Source organism: Arvicanthis niloticus, chromosome 6, assembly GCF_011762505.2.
Source record: "Arvicanthis niloticus isolate mArvNil1 chromosome 6, mArvNil1.pat.X, whole genome shotgun sequence".
NCBI classification, from domain to species: domain Eukaryota; kingdom Metazoa; phylum Chordata; class Mammalia; order Rodentia; family Muridae; genus Arvicanthis; species Arvicanthis niloticus.
This window is the reverse complement of record NC_047663.1, coordinates 21,121,494-21,139,397: the sequence shown is the minus strand read 5'-3', so window position 1 is coordinate 21,139,397 and position 17,904 is coordinate 21,121,494. Positions and strand designations below refer to the sequence as shown.

At 51.6% G+C, this 17,904-nt stretch overlaps 2 protein-coding genes across 6 annotated transcripts; one reads left to right on the top strand and one right to left on the bottom strand.

Annotated features, from left to right (window-relative positions):
- The first annotated feature begins 244 nt into the window (after positions 1-244).
- Positions 245-16,287, top strand: Wnk4 (WNK lysine deficient protein kinase 4). Of its 5 annotated transcripts, XM_076935768.1 has the most exons (20): positions 825-965; positions 1,865-1,943; positions 2,622-2,794; positions 3,662-3,882; positions 4,128-4,285; positions 5,038-5,126; positions 5,205-5,421; positions 7,829-8,093; positions 8,279-8,400; positions 8,618-8,676; positions 8,776-8,890; positions 9,172-9,288; positions 13,029-13,166; positions 13,866-13,908; positions 14,018-14,589; positions 14,671-14,731; positions 14,830-15,235; positions 15,325-15,524; positions 15,703-15,800; positions 15,908-16,287. In XM_076935768.1, exons 3-20 carry the CDS (start codon positions 2,673-2,675, stop codon positions 15,908-15,910), a joined length of 3,006 nt encoding a protein of 1,001 aa, XP_076791883.1. In that variant the 5' UTR covers positions 825-965; positions 1,865-1,943; positions 2,622-2,672; the 3' UTR covers positions 15,911-16,287. The 5 variants fall into 5 exon arrangements, with proteins under 5 accessions (XP_034362778.1, XP_076791882.1, XP_076791885.1 ...); XM_034506887.2 differs by lacking the exon at positions 1,865-1,943 and having other exon boundaries at positions 245-965; XM_076935767.1 differs by lacking the exons at positions 1,865-1,943; positions 15,703-15,800 and having other exon boundaries at positions 246-965.
- Positions 16,288-16,843: 556 nt separating this feature from the next.
- Positions 16,844-17,849, bottom strand: Coa3 (cytochrome c oxidase assembly factor 3). Its single transcript, XM_034506898.2, has 2 exons — positions 17,593-17,849; positions 16,844-17,329 (listed from the first exon to the last, which is right to left on the bottom strand). Exons 1-2 carry the CDS (start codon positions 17,804-17,806, stop codon positions 17,217-17,219), a joined length of 327 nt encoding a protein of 108 aa, XP_034362789.1. The 5' UTR covers positions 17,807-17,849; the 3' UTR covers positions 16,844-17,216.
- Positions 17,850-17,904: the final 55 nt, after the last annotated feature.

Below are 17,904 nucleotides of genomic sequence, written 5' to 3'. Positions count from 1 at the left end.
CCCACTCAGTCAGCTCTCGCCTGGAAGAAGGTTTAAAGGCGGGGACTCTGGAAAGCAGGGCGAGCAGCGGGGGGCTAAGCGGCGGTCGAGATGGAGGGCAGTACCCCAGCTCCAGACAGCAACTAACTAGGCTCACAAGGGGTGGCCCTGGGGGGTGAGGACCCTGGGGGGTGAGGACCGGTCTCGGCCGGGGGCGGGTCCTGGGGCGGAGCCAGGGGCGGGTCGCCGGGCAGGCCAGCCGGGGGCTGGGGCCCCAGCAACTCAGCCGGAGCGCTGCCTACCCAGCCGGTCCGCCTGTCAGGCTGCCGCTTCCAGCCGCCTGGCTTTCTGTTCTGCGGCGCTCGGCCCTTCCCATGCCAGCGCCTCGTAATACGGAGACCGGGGTCCCCATGTCCCAAACTGAGGCTGACCTGGCTCTGCGGCCATCTCCGTCTCTCACCTCCACGGGGCCGACGACCCGCCTAGGGCCACCTCCTCGCCGAGTGCGCCGCTTCTCTGGGAAGGCTGAGCCCCGGCCGCGCTCTTCGAGACCGAACCGCCGCAGCTCAGTCGATTTGGGACTGCTGAGCTCCTGGTCTCAACCAGCCTCACTCCTTCCAGAACCCCCGGATCCTCCGGACTCCGCTGGCCCCACGAGGAGCCCACCTTCAAGCTCTAAAGAATCCCCCAAGGGCACATGGACTGGGGCAGCCCCCGTGAAGGCTGCAGACTCTACATGTCCTGAGTTTACGGGATCTTCAGGAGGTCCGGGGTCCCGGGAGCCACCAAGGGTTCCTGATGCTGCAGCACGGGAACGGCGGCGGGAGCAGGAAGAAAAAGAGGACACAGAGACCCAGGCTGTGGCAACGTCTCCGGACGGCCGATACCTCAAGTTTGACATTGAGATTGGAAGAGGTTCCTTCAAGACCGTGTATCGAGGGCTAGACACGGACACCACGGTAGAGGTGGCCTGGTGTGAGCTGCAGGTGTGGCTGGGCACCCCCTCGGCGGTACCTCGGGATGGGGCCCTTTTTTGTTTTGTTTGTTTGTTTGTTTTGTTTTTTTCCAGACAGGGTTTCTCTGTGTAGCCCTGGCTGTCCTGGACTTACTCTGTAGACCAGGCTAGCCTCAAACTCAGAAATCTGCCTGCCTCTGCCTCCCAAGTGCTGGGATTAAAGGCGTGCGCTTCCACTGCCCGGCTGGGATGGAGCCCTTTGAGGGTCTTAGGTTGGGGAAACAGGAGGACAACATCAGAGGAAGGATCATCTTTTCTTGTCAGGTGTCCAGGTGTCCTGGACACCTTTTGCTTTCCTTGCCGGCATTTTACTGACTCTGGGTGGTTTCAGGAGAAACTGAGGCAGGTGGTGGTATACAGTGGCTGCCAATTATTATAGACAATTTGACTTTCAAACCTCTTTACAAATCTGAGGGTTGGAAGACTGGGTGGGCAGTGGGTAGCCCTCCAGTTTCCCACCCTGGGTACCACCGCTCCTTCCTCTTTTGCTCCTCCAAATCCTGAGACTTTCCGCAGTGACTCTGGTTTTTCTCCTCCTCCTCCTCCTCCTCCTCCTCCTCCTCCTCCTCCTCCTCCTCCTCCTCCTCCTCCTCCTCCTCCTTCCTCCTTCTCCTCCTTCTCCTCCTCTCCCCCTCTTTACAAAGTTAGAGACTGTATGTGGGAGTCCAGGAGCTGAGGACAAGGTCCTCTCCACCTTCAAAAGATTTAGGGTAGTTGTGGCAGAAGGGGGTTCTCCAGGCCCTGTCTGGAGCTGTCAGCTTTACAGACTTCTCAACAGCTTTAAGAAATGGGACAGGAAGCTCTCGTTCTAGCTGGAGTCCAGTTTCTCATCCCTATGCATACCTGGGGTCTCCCTTTCCATTGCCAAAGGAGCTGAGCCCTTGCAACTTTTGGACTTCAGGAGGATGTGGATTGGCAGTTTCTTCCTCCCGTGGCTCCCACTCTAAGTGTGAGTGGTCCCGGAAATTTTTAGGGTACAAAACCAGGAAGGGTCCTTCCACTTTGGCCCTGGCGTAGGACTCTCCCCTAGTGACGGCTAGTGCTCTAAACCAGGCCAGGAGAATCAGCCAGACTCAGGGGAGGGGGAGGGAGAGGGAGAAAAGAGGGGTGGGGTAGCTCCAGCCATGGGGGGGGGGGCGGTCTCCTGGCCCTGGATCTTTTCTTTCTTGGTACCTTCCTCTGACTCTGTCTAGATTCTGCTGTTCCTAGTTTTTAAGGCCAACCTCTTGACGGCCCCAATTCCCTGCTCGTGGTCTGCCGGCCGCCACCCCCCCCCCCCCCGCACCCCCTCACCCCACCCCGCCCCTTCCACAGTCGGCTCTAGTGGCCACAAAGGCGCTATTGAGTGCATAGCTTCCAGACCAGGTTGCATAAAGGCGCTTGTGTCCAGCAGGGGGTCCGGAGTGCTGCCCCAGGCCCAGGGTGGGTGTGTTTTGGAGCAATAAGAAGGGATCAACCAAAAGTTGGGGGTCTGCAGCCCTTCAGGCTATCGGTCTCACCAACCATACCCCAGCAATATGTTCCCGCCCTCATTTCTTCCCCCAGCTCTACCCCAGATGTCCCATGCTCGTCTTGGGGGGTGGGGGCTGTCTGGATCTGATGTGACCCCCGTCACCCCATCCCACAGACTCGGAAACTCTCTCGGGCCGAACGGCAGCGTTTCTCCGAGGAAGTTGAAATGCTCAAGGGGCTGCAGCACCCCAACATCGTCCGCTTCTATGACTCCTGGAAGTCGGTGCTGAGGGGCCAGGTTTGCATCGTGCTGGTCACAGAACTCATGACCTCGGGCACGCTCAAGACGTGAGCTCTGGCCTGGGTGGGAGGGGAGGGAAGATGGACCGTCACTCCCGAGATTCTGGGAACTTCTCCCAGTCACTTCAAACTTCCGCACTTGAAACCAGACTCTCTCCCGCTTACCAGCCTGTGTGAATGTCAGTATGCATCGAGCATACCAGTCAAAATTTTAGGTGTCTTCCCTTTACCCCCATTCTCAACAGTGGGGTCTCTTAAGTCCTTGTTTAAACCCCCCCCCCCAATGGGTTTCTCCCGCCCATCTTTGCCCCAACCTTGCTGATCCACCACTGTCACCCTCCCAACTCCCAGCAGCTCTCCTAAAGGGCCTTTCCCAATCTGCCCTACCTTCAAGTTATCTTCCTGCAACCCAGGGGAAACCTGACCCTTTGAAACCTCTAAAAAAGATTTCCCACTGCCCTGGGGGGTAAAGTCCGTTCAGTCCCTCAGACACAGCCTCCTCCTGAACGGAAGTTATAGACAAATCCAATTTTCAGTGATTTCTTCCTTTCTGAACTGTCACTCCTGTGACTCTCCAGCCTGGAAAGTCTCCATCCCTCCCCGTTTTCACCCTTGAACTTATACTCCTTCAAGACAAAAGTTAGTCCTTTCCCAGTTTGGGATGGTTAGTCATTCCTTCCGGCGCTCCCACGGCATGGTCCTTGGCTACGGCCCTATCTACGAATTTACCATCAGAATCATTTTGTAACCTGTTTACCGCACTTATTGACTCAGTTTCTTTCCAGCCCAGATGGGTCTAAATTAAAATAATGCTTGCAGGGGATGCAGAAATGGTGGCAAGGATGAGTTAAGAAGGAATTTTCCAGCCTGGCATAGATATCCCCGCCCTGACCACGGTTATACACCCTCTCCCAGGTACCTGAGGCGGTTCCGCGAAATGAAGCCACGAGTCCTTCAGCGCTGGAGTCGCCAGATCCTACGGGGACTTCATTTCCTACATTCCCGAGTGCCCCCCATCCTACATCGAGATCTCAAGTGTGACAACGTCTTCATTACTGGCCCTTCAGGCTCTGTCAAAATCGGAGATCTCGGACTGGCCACGCTCAAGCGTGCCTCCTTTGCCAAGAGCGTCATTGGTGCGTCCCTTGCCATTGCTAGCTCCCTTGCATCAGAAGAGAGCATGGGTCCCCTCACTCTGCTCCACCCGGGCTTTGGAACTACCACTCTAGGGCCACCCATTTTTCCTGCCCTCAGCACAGGCCTTGGGCAAGAGTTGGTCACCAGCACTCCAGAACTCCTGGGGTTGCTCTGGCTCCCCCAACCCCGTGTGGAGGGAGGAGACCAGGAGGAAGAAGCCTGATCTTTTCTGTGGGTCCAATAGGGACCCCGGAATTCATGGCTCCTGAGATGTATGAGGAGAAGTACGACGAGGCTGTGGATGTGTATGCCTTTGGCATGTGCATGCTGGAGATGGCTACGTCTGAGTATCCCTACTCGGAGTGTCAGAACGCAGCACAAATCTACCGCAAGGTCACTTCGGTGAGAAGGGTGGGGTTTGGGGAAGAAGGATCCCCAGTGGCCCTCCCACTCTTCTAACCTCTAGCCTGCATGTAGCTAGTACCCTTTATCTATTCATATATTAATATATAACATTGGCATATATTAGCATATAATATATTAACATGCACATTAGGAGTATTATGTATTATATATATTAAATATATATGTGTGTATATACACACATAAAGGATATATATATATGACATATACATACATATATATATAAAGGACATATATATGGGATATATGTGTGTGTATACATATATGTGTGTGTATACACACACACACACACACACACACACACACACACACACATATATATCTTTAATAAAGATAAAGCCAGGCCAGAAAGATGCCCTGGAGAAACAGAAATGTATTGTATGCACATAAGCCCTTCACACAAGCTGGTAAGAATATGTGTAATCTGAAGAGTTTAAAGACAACTTCACATCCAATCTCAGTAGATCTTTCTAGTTGCTCCGCTGGGTGAGCCCTGGCAAACTTTCTACCCCACGCTCTATACAAATGAGAGAACAAACAGCTGGCAGGCAGTCTTGGGCAAGTTCACACCAACAACATGTGGAGGGAATGGGATCTGAAATCAAGTCTCTCAGTACTAGCATCCTCCCTCAACCCGAGCCTTGGCGCCTGCCTGCCCGCCCACCCGCACTGCAGATTTGCTGAGAGGGGGTCGCAGGCAACCTGAGTCCTCATGAGATCCCCTCTCTCAGGGCACAAAGCCCAACAGCTTCTACAAGGTGAAGATGCCAGAGGTGAAGGAGATCATTGAAGGCTGTATCCGCACGGATAAGAATGAGAGGTGAGGTCCGGGACAGAGACGGGTTGGAGACCATGGGACAGTGGCAGCGGTCTTCGCTCACTGTCCCGCGGTCCTCAGGTTCACCATCCAGGATCTCTTGGCCCACGCGTTCTTCCGCGAGGAACGAGGTGTGCACGTGGAGCTGGCAGAGGAAGATGATGGAGAGAAGCCGGGCCTCAAGCTCTGGCTGCGCATGGAGGACGCGCGGCGCGGGGGGCGTCCACGGGATAACCAGGCCATTGAGTTCCTGTTTCAGCTCGGCCGGGATGCTGCAGAGGAGGTGGCTCAGGAGATGGTGAGGAGAGTGTAGATAGATCCTGCTTTGGTTAAGTGTGTAAAGGGCCAACCTGCCTTAAGTCAGGGCGCAGTGCTAGAGGGGTCAGGGCGCAGTGCTAGAGTAGCAAGGGGAGACCCCTACTCAGAGATGCAGCTCCTACAGGGGTCTCCCCACCCCTTCTGCCCTAATCCACCTCCTCACACCAGAGTTCTTTTTTTCCCAGAACAAATCCTGGAAACCCTAACCTCACTTCTTTACCTTGCGGATTCTTTTTATCATAGAATGCCCTTCTTAGCAATTTATTTGTTTATGTTTCCCTCTCCACCTTCTTTTGTCTCCCCCTCTATGCTTAGCATCATCAGTTTCAGGATGGTCACCCCTCCAGTGTAAAAGCTAAATGCTTCTTTTCAAATCCGTGGGTGGGGGTGAGGGGTCGGGGCATCGCTATACAACGGCACACCTTGGGCTTTGTTTCATGCCTGAATACATTTCCATTCTCTCTCCTCTGCTAGAGTAGAAACTCTCCGTGGCCAGATAATATTTTACTGAGTTGTTTTTCCTCAGTCCTTTACTGCTTGGCAATAGTGGGTGCTCCTTAATATTATGTGTGGCTTAAAGAAAGAAAACATTTTCACGTGACCGTCTTTGGACGGCTATGGAATGCACGCTCAGCTCAGAGAGATGAACTGTCTTGTCTAGAGTCCCAAGAAAACAAATGACAAAGCAGGATGTAATCTCAAACTGTTCAGATTTGAAATCAGGTGACCCTACCACACTTCTTAAATTGATTGAAAGGGAGAAAGGAGGTGATGGGCAGAGATTAGTGGAAGAGAAAGTACCAGTGGAGATAGAGGATGCCAGAGCAGAACCTTGAAAGCTTGTTGAGGGGAACCTGATTGGATGGAGGAGTGAGAGTATGGGATTCTCAATAGAGGAATGGCAGTTTTGGGGTGAAGGGTCATCTGTGATGGGTCAAAATGCTGAGATCATGCTGCCTTACTGGAGCATATCTTTTAAAAAAAAAAAAAAGAATTATTTATTTTATGTGTGTGTGTACACCGTCACTCTCTTCAGACACACCAGAAGAGGGCATCAGATCCCATTACAGATGGTTGTGAGCCACCCTGTGGTTGCTGGGAATTGAACTCAGGACCTCTGGAAGAGCAGTCAGTGCTCTTAACCGCTGAGCCATCTCTCCAGCCCTGAGGCACGTGTTTTTGTTTGTTTGTTTTTGTTTTGTTTTAATCCCAGAACCCAGGAGGCAGAGGTAGATGAATCTCTTATGAATCCAGCCAGTGAGCTCCAGGCCAGCCAGGGATATGTCACAGTGAGGCCATTTGGCACAAAAGCAATCTCCAAAGCACTGCCCAGCTTGACTCAGTCTTTTAAGACTGGCATCTTGTTTATTTTGTGTGTGACTGTGCACGGCATGCATGTAGAGGTCAGAGGACAACTTGTGGTCAGTCCGCTCCTTCCATCATGTGGGTCCTGAGGATCAGACTCAGGCTGTCAGGCTTGACAGTAGGTACCTTTATACACAGAGACATTTTGCCCGTCCTCAAGATCAAATCTTGATCTATGATCTGTGAGGGAGCAAGGGATTCCTGTGTGTTTGATGTACTTTTTGTAAGTGTGGGTATATACATGTCTGCATGTGTGCACATGCTTTTACATGGGTACTGGAATTCAGGTCTTTATAATTGCAGTATTATGTCCAAAAGAAGAATGGCAAAATTTACCCCATAATGTTGTTGAGAAGACTCAAGGATGATGAATTCAGTTAACACACATGGTCATTAATCAATAAATAGTTCCCTCCTTATTCCTAGAGACTTCAGAAAGGTGTCCTGATAGACTACCCCCACGTCCAGATATGTATGTGCATATTTGAAAAGTCAGTTTAAAGGTGTCCTGATGGATCTATTCATCCCCCTCTCTCTCCCCTCTCTCTTTCCCTCCCCCCTCTCTTGGCATGTACAGAGATGTGTATGTGTATGCATGTGGATGCCAGAAGTTAACTTCGGGTGTCATGTCTCAGGAACCAACAACCTTGTTTTTTGAGACAGGGTTTCTCTGTGTAGCCCTGGCTGTCCTGGAACTCACTCTGGAGACCAGGCTGGCCTTGAACTCAGAGATTGCCTGCCTGTGCCTCCAGAGTGCTAATGGCCAGACAGGGTTTCTTACTGGACATGGGACTTGCTAATTAGACTACACTGACTGGCCAGCAAGCTCCAGGGCTCTGCTTCCTGTCTCCCCAGCAGTGGGATTTCAGGCGTACATACCTGAAGCGTTATACGAGCATTGAGAATTAGACCCATGCTTTATGCTGACTGCAGCAAACATTTTACTAACTTAGGTAGCTCCCCAGTCCCTGCTTGGTCTTTGGGGGAATCTGAAACTGTCTCCCTTCCTATCCTGACTCCAGGTTGCCTTGGGCTTAGTCTGTGAAGCTGACTACCAGCCAGTGGCCCGCGCAGTTCGAGAACGGGTTGCTGCCATCCAGCGGAAGCGGGAGAAGCTTCGGAAGGCTAGGGAACTGGAGCTTCTTGCAGCAGACTCAGGACCTCCTCCAACAACTGTGTCTATAGCTCCTTGTCCCCCCAGTGCCTTCCCCCCAGAACCCGAGGAGCCAGAGGCTGATCAGCACCAGTCCTTCCTCTTCCGCCATGCCAGCTATTCATCTACTACATGTAAGTCACCCCGACTTTGAGTTCTAGGTCCCAGAAGTCCAGCTCAACCCAGCTTTCCAACTCTATAGCCATGAACCTTCCATTGGGGACAAACACTCCCACAATTCCCTCCTGGCTCTCCCCTACCACCACAGTCCTTTATTCTTCTCCTTCTTATTTTTTGATCCACTCCCTCCCCTTACCAGCTGATTGCGAGACTGATGGCTACCTCAGCTCTTCCGGCTTCCTGGATGCCTCAGACCCTGCCCTTCAACCCCCTGGGGGGGTGCCATCCAGCCCCGCTGAGTCCCATCTCTGCTTACCCTCGGTGAGAGGGGATTACCCGGGAGCCTTCCAGTTATTCAAAGCCCATGAGTCCCAACCCCTAACCCATTTCCTGGGTTCCTGAAACACACTATCCTTGTCTGTATGTCCCCAGTTCTGTTTCCCTAGTATTCTCCCTACATCCTGACACCATTTCCCCGGGTCTCCACAATCACTGGCAGCTATTATCCCCTGACCTCATGAATTCTATCATCTTTCAGGGTTTTGCTTTGTCCATTCCACGGTCTGGCCCTGGCAGTGACTTTTCTCCTGGGGACAGGTATGTTCTGGTTGAAGTTGGAGTAGCAGGGTATAGACACAGAATATTCTGAGTTCCCATTGTCTACTTAAACCCTCCCGTCTCCCTTCCCCTGTCCAGCTACACCTCAGATGCAGCATCAGGCCTCAGTGACATGGGAGAAGGAGGGCAAATGAGGAAAAATCCAGTGAAGAATCTTCGACGGAGACCCCGGTCACGGCTCCGGGTCACTAGTGTAAGGAGGGCCCCGGAGCTGGAGAATAACCTACAGGACCTGTAGGAAACTGCCCGGAACAGTGGGGGGTGGGGGGGCAGGGGCGGGGCAGAAAAGTGGAGTTGTCCTTTGTGACTGCTGATGCTTTTTGGCATCTCGTCTCATTTCAATGCCAGACTCTGGGCATAGAATCTATTCCCAATGTCCACTCTGGCCAGCGTGCATCGGCTATAGCAGGGTGGAAACACATGGCCACAGCAGAGGCATTGATTTCTTCCCTTCTGCTGACTTTGAATCTGAAGGTCTCAGACCAGAGCGACAGAGTTGTCGAGTGTCAGCTACAGACTCACAACAGCAAGATGGTGACATTCCGATTTGACCTGGATGGGGACAGCCCAGAAGAAATCGCAGCTGCCATGGTGAGAGATGAGGATAGAGTGTCTGGATTCTATGTAAGCTCTTCCCTCCCTCTATCCACTGATGCTGACATTTATAGCCTGACCCTGCCACAAGAGTATATATATATACACTGGTTGGCAGGGCGACTCTCAAGATGCTCTGGCCTTTGTGCGGGGAGATTTCTGTGTATCCATTCAGGGCACTTTGCTACCACTATGGACTGGGGAGATAAGAGTGATGTGAGTTCCTGCTGGAGGTGCCACAGGCGACTAGAAGTAAAGGACGGACTGGAGGGAGCATCGTGGGAAGGAGTGGGATTTACCCAGGCCCTGGCAGATGAGTAGCAATGGCCAGGGAGTGGGGAAAGGGCATGTCCTTTTGGAAGCATGGCATGAGCAACACCATTAGTGCTGAGTGCCGGGAGGAGTTAGTGAGGAGACCACTGTCACTGGAGAAAAGGGATCCTACAGGAGTGTCCTAGGAAGTGGATTCAACACACTTCTCAAGAGCTGAAGGAAGGCTGTAGATAGTGCATGCCTGTAATCTGAGCTCTGTAATCTGTAGGCCGTAGCAGAAAGATCAATGATTGGCGTCATCCTTGGCTGCACAGCAGTTCAGGGCCAACCCAGGCTACATGAGACTTTGTGAAGCAAACAAAGGAAGTTAGGCAGCGCGGGACATGATGAGAATAGGTTCTTTTTTTGTTTGTTCATTTTTTTTTAGATTAAAAATGTATTTTATTTAATGTATGAGTGTTCTGCTGCATGCCAGAATAGGGCATCAGATCCCTCTATAGATGGTTATGAGGCCATCATGTAGTTGCTGGGAATTGAACTCAGGACCTCTAGAAGAGCAGCCAGTGTTCTTAATCGCAGAGCTGTTTGCCGTGGGATAGGGAAGGGTATTAGGAGCAAAAACTCTGATCGGGAGGAGGGCACAAGAAGCTGGACAGGCTGGAAGGAGAAATGAAATATGGGAAGGGAAGAAAGACTGAAGCTAAAGGTTGTTTCAGGAAAATCGCTGTGTAGTTCACTAAGCTCTTGATGCCGTACTGTGTGGGTAGTGGATACCCAATAAATATTTGCTGAGTTGATATGCTAGGGAAACAGGGGGAAGGGATATCAAGGACAGCCTGTGTCAGAGGACCAAAGAGGAGCAGGCCACTCAAAGAGAGAAGTTGAAAATGAGAGCAGGTTTTTTTTTTTTTTTTTTTTTTTTAAGAGTCATGGTGAGCTGGGCGGTGGTGGCCCACGCCTTTAATCCCAGCACTTGGGAGGCAGAGGCAGGCAGATTTCTGAGTTCGAGGCCAGCCTGGTCTACAGAGTGAGTTCCAGGACAGCCAGGGCTACACAGAGAAACCCTGTCTTCAAAAACCAAAAAAAAAAAAAAGAGTCATGGTGAGCTTGAGCAAGAGCTGAGTCAAGGTTCTCCATGGCAACAGGAAGTGGCCAGGCAGAGACAGAGAGGGATGGTTTTGGGAGTCCTCAGTCCAGGGCTGAGGGTAAAAATAAACCTGCAAGGTGAGAGACCTGGAAGCTTTGAGGGTGTCTCTTGAAAACTTCCCGTTCTAGAACAAGAAGCCAGAGACAAGGTCCTGAAAGACAGGAAGTTGGAGCCAAAGAAACAGAGGGAGATTAGTGAGAACAGAATGAGTTCCATGCAGTTGGTACAGAGGGAATCCTGAGGCAGGACCACACTGGCTTTTGTTAGAAGCCAGTTTTAACAGAGCAGGGTGGCTGGGGCCAAATGATGGGGAAACACCTGCCTTTAGGAATTCTAGCCTGAAGCTTCCTTGATGCCATTCACCTAGTCTCCAGAACAAAGAAAAGTGTCATCTGGCACCTAAGGCTTGTCATCTTCAGTCAAGTCTCCTGACTCTTCCAGAGTCTTTATTAGGCTACACAAATTTCTGAGTAGTTCCTGGTCTACAGCCTGGACACAGCCTGGTCTACAGAGTGAGTCCAGGACAGCCAGGACTACACAGAGAAACCCTGTCTTGAAACAAAACAAAACAAAACAAAAAGTCAATATCTGCTATAGAGGATATCTGATATATGACCTTGAAGGGGTCCAGACCTGAAGGTTGTCACTGGACTTTTCTGTAACACCTAAGTTCAAGTTTCGTGTGTTGAAATTTGGTGAATGTGGCCAGGTTCCATCTCTCTTCTATTTCCTCCTCTTCCCTTCCTTCTCCTCCTTCAGTTGTGTTGGAGATCAAACCTAACGTCTTGTGGCAAGTGCAGTCTCACTGGGATACAGCCCTAGCCTCTTGGGCAAGTTTCTTTACTTCTTGGAACCTCAGCTGTTCGTTGATTACTACGTGATCTAATATGGTGATGCATGGAAGTGGCCATAGACACTCAGTGAAGGGTTGCTTTTCTTACTCCACATTTGTAAAGTTCTGCGTCAAATGTTCATGGTGTGATACCATCCCAGATTCTCCCATTCCCCAGAGGTGCATGACCTGTTTCCTCATTGGAATAGCACTGGGGAGGGGGAATTGGAGACTTTTATTACATTCATTTATTTGTGTCTGGAGTGCATAAGACAACCAGTAAGAGTCATTTTTCCCCTGTCACCGTATGGCCACATGACTGAGCTCATATGGTTGAGCTTGGTGATAAGCAGCTCTTCTCATCTTGCTGCCCCAATTACAGATTATTAGCACTTTTTAAATTGTGGAGTTTTCTGTTGTTGGTGGTGGTGTTTTGTTTGTTTTGTTTTGCTTTGTTTTAGTGATTTTCAAGACAGGGTCTCATTGTGTAATTCTGGCTGTCCTAGAACTTACTTGGTAGACCTTGCTGGACTCCAACTCACAGAGATCTGCCTGCTTCTGTCTCCCGTGGGGCTGGGATTAAAGGCATGCAACACCATGCCTGGCTAAATTGTGGTTAAAAATAAAAGAATCCAAACCCATAGTAAGTGGAGCATAGTGGCATATACTTGTAGTCCCAGCCCTGAGGATGATGAGGTAGGATGATTGCCACCAGTTCGAAGCCACCCTGGGTGACATAGTGAGACCCTGGCTCCAAACCTCAGGTACTCAATGTTTGTGGAGTGGAAAGTGACATTTACCATAGATTCTTGATTTACTTAACCTTGCCAGGTATGGATGGGATCCCATGTGGTGTGTTTTATAATCTTTATGTGAGTGCAGAAATTGTGTTCAAAAGCATGCAACTGTGGAAAGTACTCAGGCTCTTTCAGTGTACCTACCTGAGTTCAAATAGTGTGGCATTGGGTCAGTTGAACTTCTTCAAATGACATTTTTCAATGATTTATTTATTTTATGTGCATTACTGTTTTTGTCTGCATGCATGTCTGTGTGAGGATGTCAGGTCCTTTGGAACTGGAGTTATGAACAGTTGTGAGCTGCCATGTGGGTACTGGGAATTGAACTCAGGTCCTCTGGAAGAGCAGCCGCTGCTCTTAACTGCTGAGCCATCCCTCCAGCTCTGGGGCATCTGACCTTCACCTGAGCATTGGTTATCTTCACTGCAAAGGGAGGATATTAATAGACAACAGCCAGTTGTTGGTGTTAAACGTGATGATACATGAAAGCATTGGTGTATACAGCACATGCATCCTAAGAATGTTAACTCCCTTCCTCCTGGACTACATTTCTAGTGAACCACAAGTGCCTGGCCCAAGACACACACTTAGCAATTGATGCAGTGGTGTCACCATTTGGGTTTAAACATCGGGAGGAGGGCAGTAATGGTGAGATGACACCCTCCTCCCATCCCATAACCCCTGCCAGGTATATAATGAGTTCATCCTGCCTTCGGAGCGAGATGGATTCCTGAGCCGGATCCGGGAGATTATCCAGAGAGTGGAGACCCTGCTGAAGAGAGATGCTGGTCCCCCCGAGGCTGCTGAAGATGCCCTGAGCCCTCAGGTCAGGCCTCTAGACATCTTCAACAGGACCAGATTCTGCCCTCAGAGTTCTACTTGGACTAACTTCTCTTGAGTTTGAGGACCTTAGAGATGTCTCTTACTTTTGTTTTCGAGTATGATGAAAGCCACAGACTTGTCCTAGAAAACTGTGAATAAAGATTTTTTCAACAAGTGCAAGCCGGGCGGTGGTGGTGCACGCCTTTAATCCCAGCACTTGGGAGGCAGAGGCAAGCGGATTTCTGAGTTTGAGGCCAGCCTGGTCTACAGAGTGAGTTCCAGGACAGCCAGGGCTACAGAGAGAAACCCTGTCTCAAAAAACCAAAAAACCAAACAAACAAACAAACAAACAAACAAAAAAAAACAAGTGCAGACTCACAGACAGAAGTTACAGGAACTGTAGAGCACATTTCTAGATGCCCTTAGCCCAGATTTGTTTGTTGCTAATATTTTTTTAAACTAACTTTCCCATCCTTCCTCTGTATTATACATTATGTCCTTTTGACCCACTTGAGACCATGTTGGCAGATCTCATGCCTCTATCTCCAGATATTTTATTTAGCACATATACTTTTGAATCCCAAGAAGCTCGTATCTTGGTTCCTAGAGGCTTATAGATTGTAGCTAAGAACCGCAAGTCTGCAGCTTCCCATCTGTGACTCCGCTTTCCCCACTGTGACTCAGGGCCCCTTTTCCCCCTCAGGAAGAGCCAGCAGCCCTGCCTGCCCTCCCAGGCCCATCCAATGGTAGGTTCTGTGTCTGTATCTGCTCACCCCAACCTCTGGGTTTGATCTTGTGGAGGGTGGGGGGTGTAGGGTTCAGTGGTCTCGAATCTCAACCCTTCCTCTTCATCAGAGCTCCAGAGAAGCATCTCCCCAGAACAGAGAAGCTGGGCAGCCTTCTCCACCTCTCCATCTTCTCCTGGAACCCCCTTGTCCCCTGGAACCCCCTTTTCCCCTGGAACCCCTCCTGTCTTCCCATGCCCCATCTTTCCCATCACTTCACCCTCATGCCATCCCTGCCCGTTCTCCCAGGTCTCTTCAAACCCCTGTCCACAGGCCCCCAGCTCCCTACTTCCCTCCTCCTCAGGTGCTTCTCAGGTTCCACTCCCATCCTCTTCTCTTCCCATCAGCTCCCCGCTCCCATTCTCTCCTAGTTATTCCCAAGGCCCTCTTAGCCCCCCTTCTCTTCCCATCTGCACCTCTCCTCCCCCTCTCCCCTCCACCACAGCAGCCCCTCTCCTCTCTCTGGCCAGTGCCTTCTCTCTGGCTGTGATGACTGTGGCCCAGTCCCTGCTGTCCCCCTCTCCTGGGCTTCTTTCTCAGTCTCCTCCAGCCCCTCCAGGTCCTCTGCCTAGCCTGCCCCTCCCCCTTGCTTCTTGTGACCAGGAGAGCCTTTCAGCCCCAACAGCTGAGACAGAGAATGAGGTGAGTGGGGTAGGAAGAGGGATAGGATAACAAGGCCGGGCTTCCGGATCTTTCCCTTCCTCATGGTACCACACTTTGTAGGCTTCCCGAAGTCCTGCTCAGCCACTACTGGGTGATGCTAGACTGGCACCCATATCTGAAGGTGAGGCCTCGAAACCCTGGCCTTCCCCTGCCTGTTAGCCCCAGAGCTTTATATTCTGCTAGGCTTCTGTCCTCTTCACCTTCCTCATCTTCCCCCAGAGGGGAAGCCCCAGCTTGTTGGCCGTTTCCAAGTGACTTCATCCAAGGAACCAGCAGAGCCTCCCCTGCGACCAGCATCCCCAACTCTCTCCAGATCCCTAAAGCTTCCAAGCCCTCAGCTGACCTCAGAGAGCTCAGACACAGAGGACAGTGCTGCAGGGGGACCAGAGACCAGGGAGGCTCTGGCAGAGAGTGACCGCGCAGCTGAGGGCCTGGGGGTTTCGATCGATGAGGAAAAGGATGAAGGGAAGGAACCCCAACTTGGGGGCAGTTCCCCGATCTTGAGCCACCCCAGCCCAGTGTGGATGAACTACTCCTACAGCAGTCTGTGTCTGAGCAGTGAGGAGTCAGAGAGCAGCGGGGAAGACGAGGAGTTCTGGGCTGAGCTGCAGAACCTTCGGCAGAAGTGAGTCTGGGGAAGATGGCAGAGCTAGAGGCAAACCTGGGAGAACAGAGTGTCTGACTAGCCTTTTCCTGCTCTCCGTGCATCCTCAGGCACTTGTCGGAAGTGGAGGCACTACAGACGCTACAGAAGAAGGAAATCGAGGACTTGTACAGCCGGCTCGGGAAGCAGCCCCCACCTGGTATTGTAGCTCCAGCTGCTATGCTGTCCTGCCGCCAGCGCCGCCTCTCCAAGGGCAGCTTTCCCACCTCCCGCCGCAACAGCCTGCAGCGCTCTGATCTCCCTGGCCCCGGTGAGATGGCAGCCACCCAGCTTTCATCTTTCCCTTGAGACTCCTTCCCCATTGGCACGGTCTTCTTCTAGGCCCTGGTGGTCTACTCTTGGTTCTGGGGGACTAGCCCCCCTTTTCGCTGCCCCTCCCTCCACTTAGTGCTCTTCCTCCCCTCCCCCCATCCCCATCCCGCTCCCAGGCATCATGCGAAGGAACTCTCTGAGTGGCAGCAGCACCGGCTCCCAAGAGCAGCGGGCAAGCAAGGGGGTGACATTCGCCGGGGATGTTGGCAGGATGGTGAGGGGCGGGCCCAAGGGAGGGAGAGCCAAGGGAATGGTGGCTGATAGCAGCTCTGCCTTCCTCTTTTTTGGACATTTCTTCAGCATTTTTCTTTTCCCCTCCAGTGAATTCAGACCAGAAGTCCTATGTCTTCCCCAACACCAGGGCCCCACCATGGCCCGTGGCCTCTCAGAATCTGATGGTTTTGTGACCAACTCAACTCAGCAAAGAACACCCCAGCACTGAGGGGGTATAGAAGGCCTGTGGGCATGGAGAGTGCGTTGTGTTATCCTGAAGAGTCAAAACGTGCGGGTTCTCTTTGCTGTGTGGAAATCTCATTTCTGTAGCCTACCCCACCCGCATCCTCTGCTCCCCCCCAGGCCGACCACTAAGCAATCCAAGTCCAGATGCTTGTAGGCCAGCAGCTTCCAGCTGGGAGAATGTAGGGCCTGTGCTCATGTCACCAAAATTAACAGCAACCAATAAAAATACTAAGGAGAAAGACTGTGGGTCTGTATCTGCCATGTCATGGGGGGTGGGGGTGGCAGGGGGCAAAGACTTGTGAGTCAGGCAAGAGGGTGAGGAACTCAGAGCCATTCTCCTCTCACAATGGGAGGCAGGATGGAAGTGGCCCAGCTTTCTGGCGTTTTGCCACCGGGTCATGAGGAAACTCCATGACCAATGATCCAATGGCCAAGCTATGATCCCCTCCAGACACCACCCCTAGGCCTGTATAGGCAGGTGCCAATAAATGTTAAAAGAACGAAATTTTCTTGTTGCTCATCCTTCACCTGCCAATCTAGAGACAGGAAAAGGCCATGACACTAAGAGTCTGTTCTTGAAGGCAGAGAGCAGAAGAGTGACCTTCCCCTTAAGACCTGGTTCAGTCTCAAACAGTCCAGTAATCTCTCCCTTAAATCAGGTGGAAAGATCTCACGGAAAAAGTAATTCGAGTTAAACATTTACAGCTCCCTGGGGCAATGCCACTGCTGCAGCTGCTGCCAGGGAGCTTTCCAGTGTGAAGTGCCGTGTGTCTCTCGGCCCCCACACACTAGCTTGGCTTCGGGAGAGTTGACTCATTTTATTACTCTTTACTTGACCCTACCTTTCCCACTTTAGGTTCCAATTCTGCAGTTAGGCCACACCCTCCCCTCCCCCTTAACAGTTGGGCCCCTGGCAGGTGAAGGGGTAAACCACAAAGTTTGGGGAAAGGCAAGGTCGCATACCTCTCAAACAAGGAAATAAAAAGGGCTGAGTAACTGTACAAACTGCATGTGAAGTGAGCAATCCCCTCTCGGCAGTGGCCAAATGCATAGTCTCTGGCTTCTTGGGCTCAACCATAGTCCGACGTTAGTATGCCAGCGATGCTGTGAGACCACCGGGCAGCATTCAACATGTACAGGGGCTCCAGCAGTTTGAAGATGGTCCGGACAGTTAGGGTCCTGACGCTCTCTCTCTCTCAAGAGCGCGGGCTCGGGCAGCTTTGGCCTCATCTTCGAGCTCATCAAGGAAACGCTCCTGGGCCACTGAGTAGAAGGTGTAACCATCTGGCGGGGTGGGTTCAGGAAACCACAAAGCATATGGGCATTCCTTGCTTCTACCACCCCTGTTATTTTCCCAAATGAATGATTTTGGAGTGCCACCCTTTTGCTCTCTTTGAACCCTTAACCAACTTATTACTAAGCCACTAAGCGCAGCGTAGATATAGTAAGATTAGCTGTGAACCCCATTTTGCCAGCACATTAAAAGCTACAGGTCTTTCTTGTTCCCTTTTCCCTAACCCCATATGAGGTATAGCCAGGACGGATACAAATAGCTAACACCAGGGCCCCGATGCCCAAGCCGGTCACGACGTTCCGGGTCCGCCGCTGTGGCAGTGTTTTCTGCCACTGGGCAAGTTGCACTTGCCGCATAAACTGCAACTGCGCAGGGGTCAATTTCTCCCGCGACGGGTCGATGCGCTGAGCGAACGGAGCATTTCCATTCTTAGCATCCAGAGGGTCACCAGCTCCAGGGGCCGCCATGTTGCTGCTCCGCCCTAAGTCGTCGATCCCGGAACTCGCCGGGAATTGTAGTCTTTGACTTCCACAAGGGATTCTGGGAGATGTAGTCCACGTGGAGT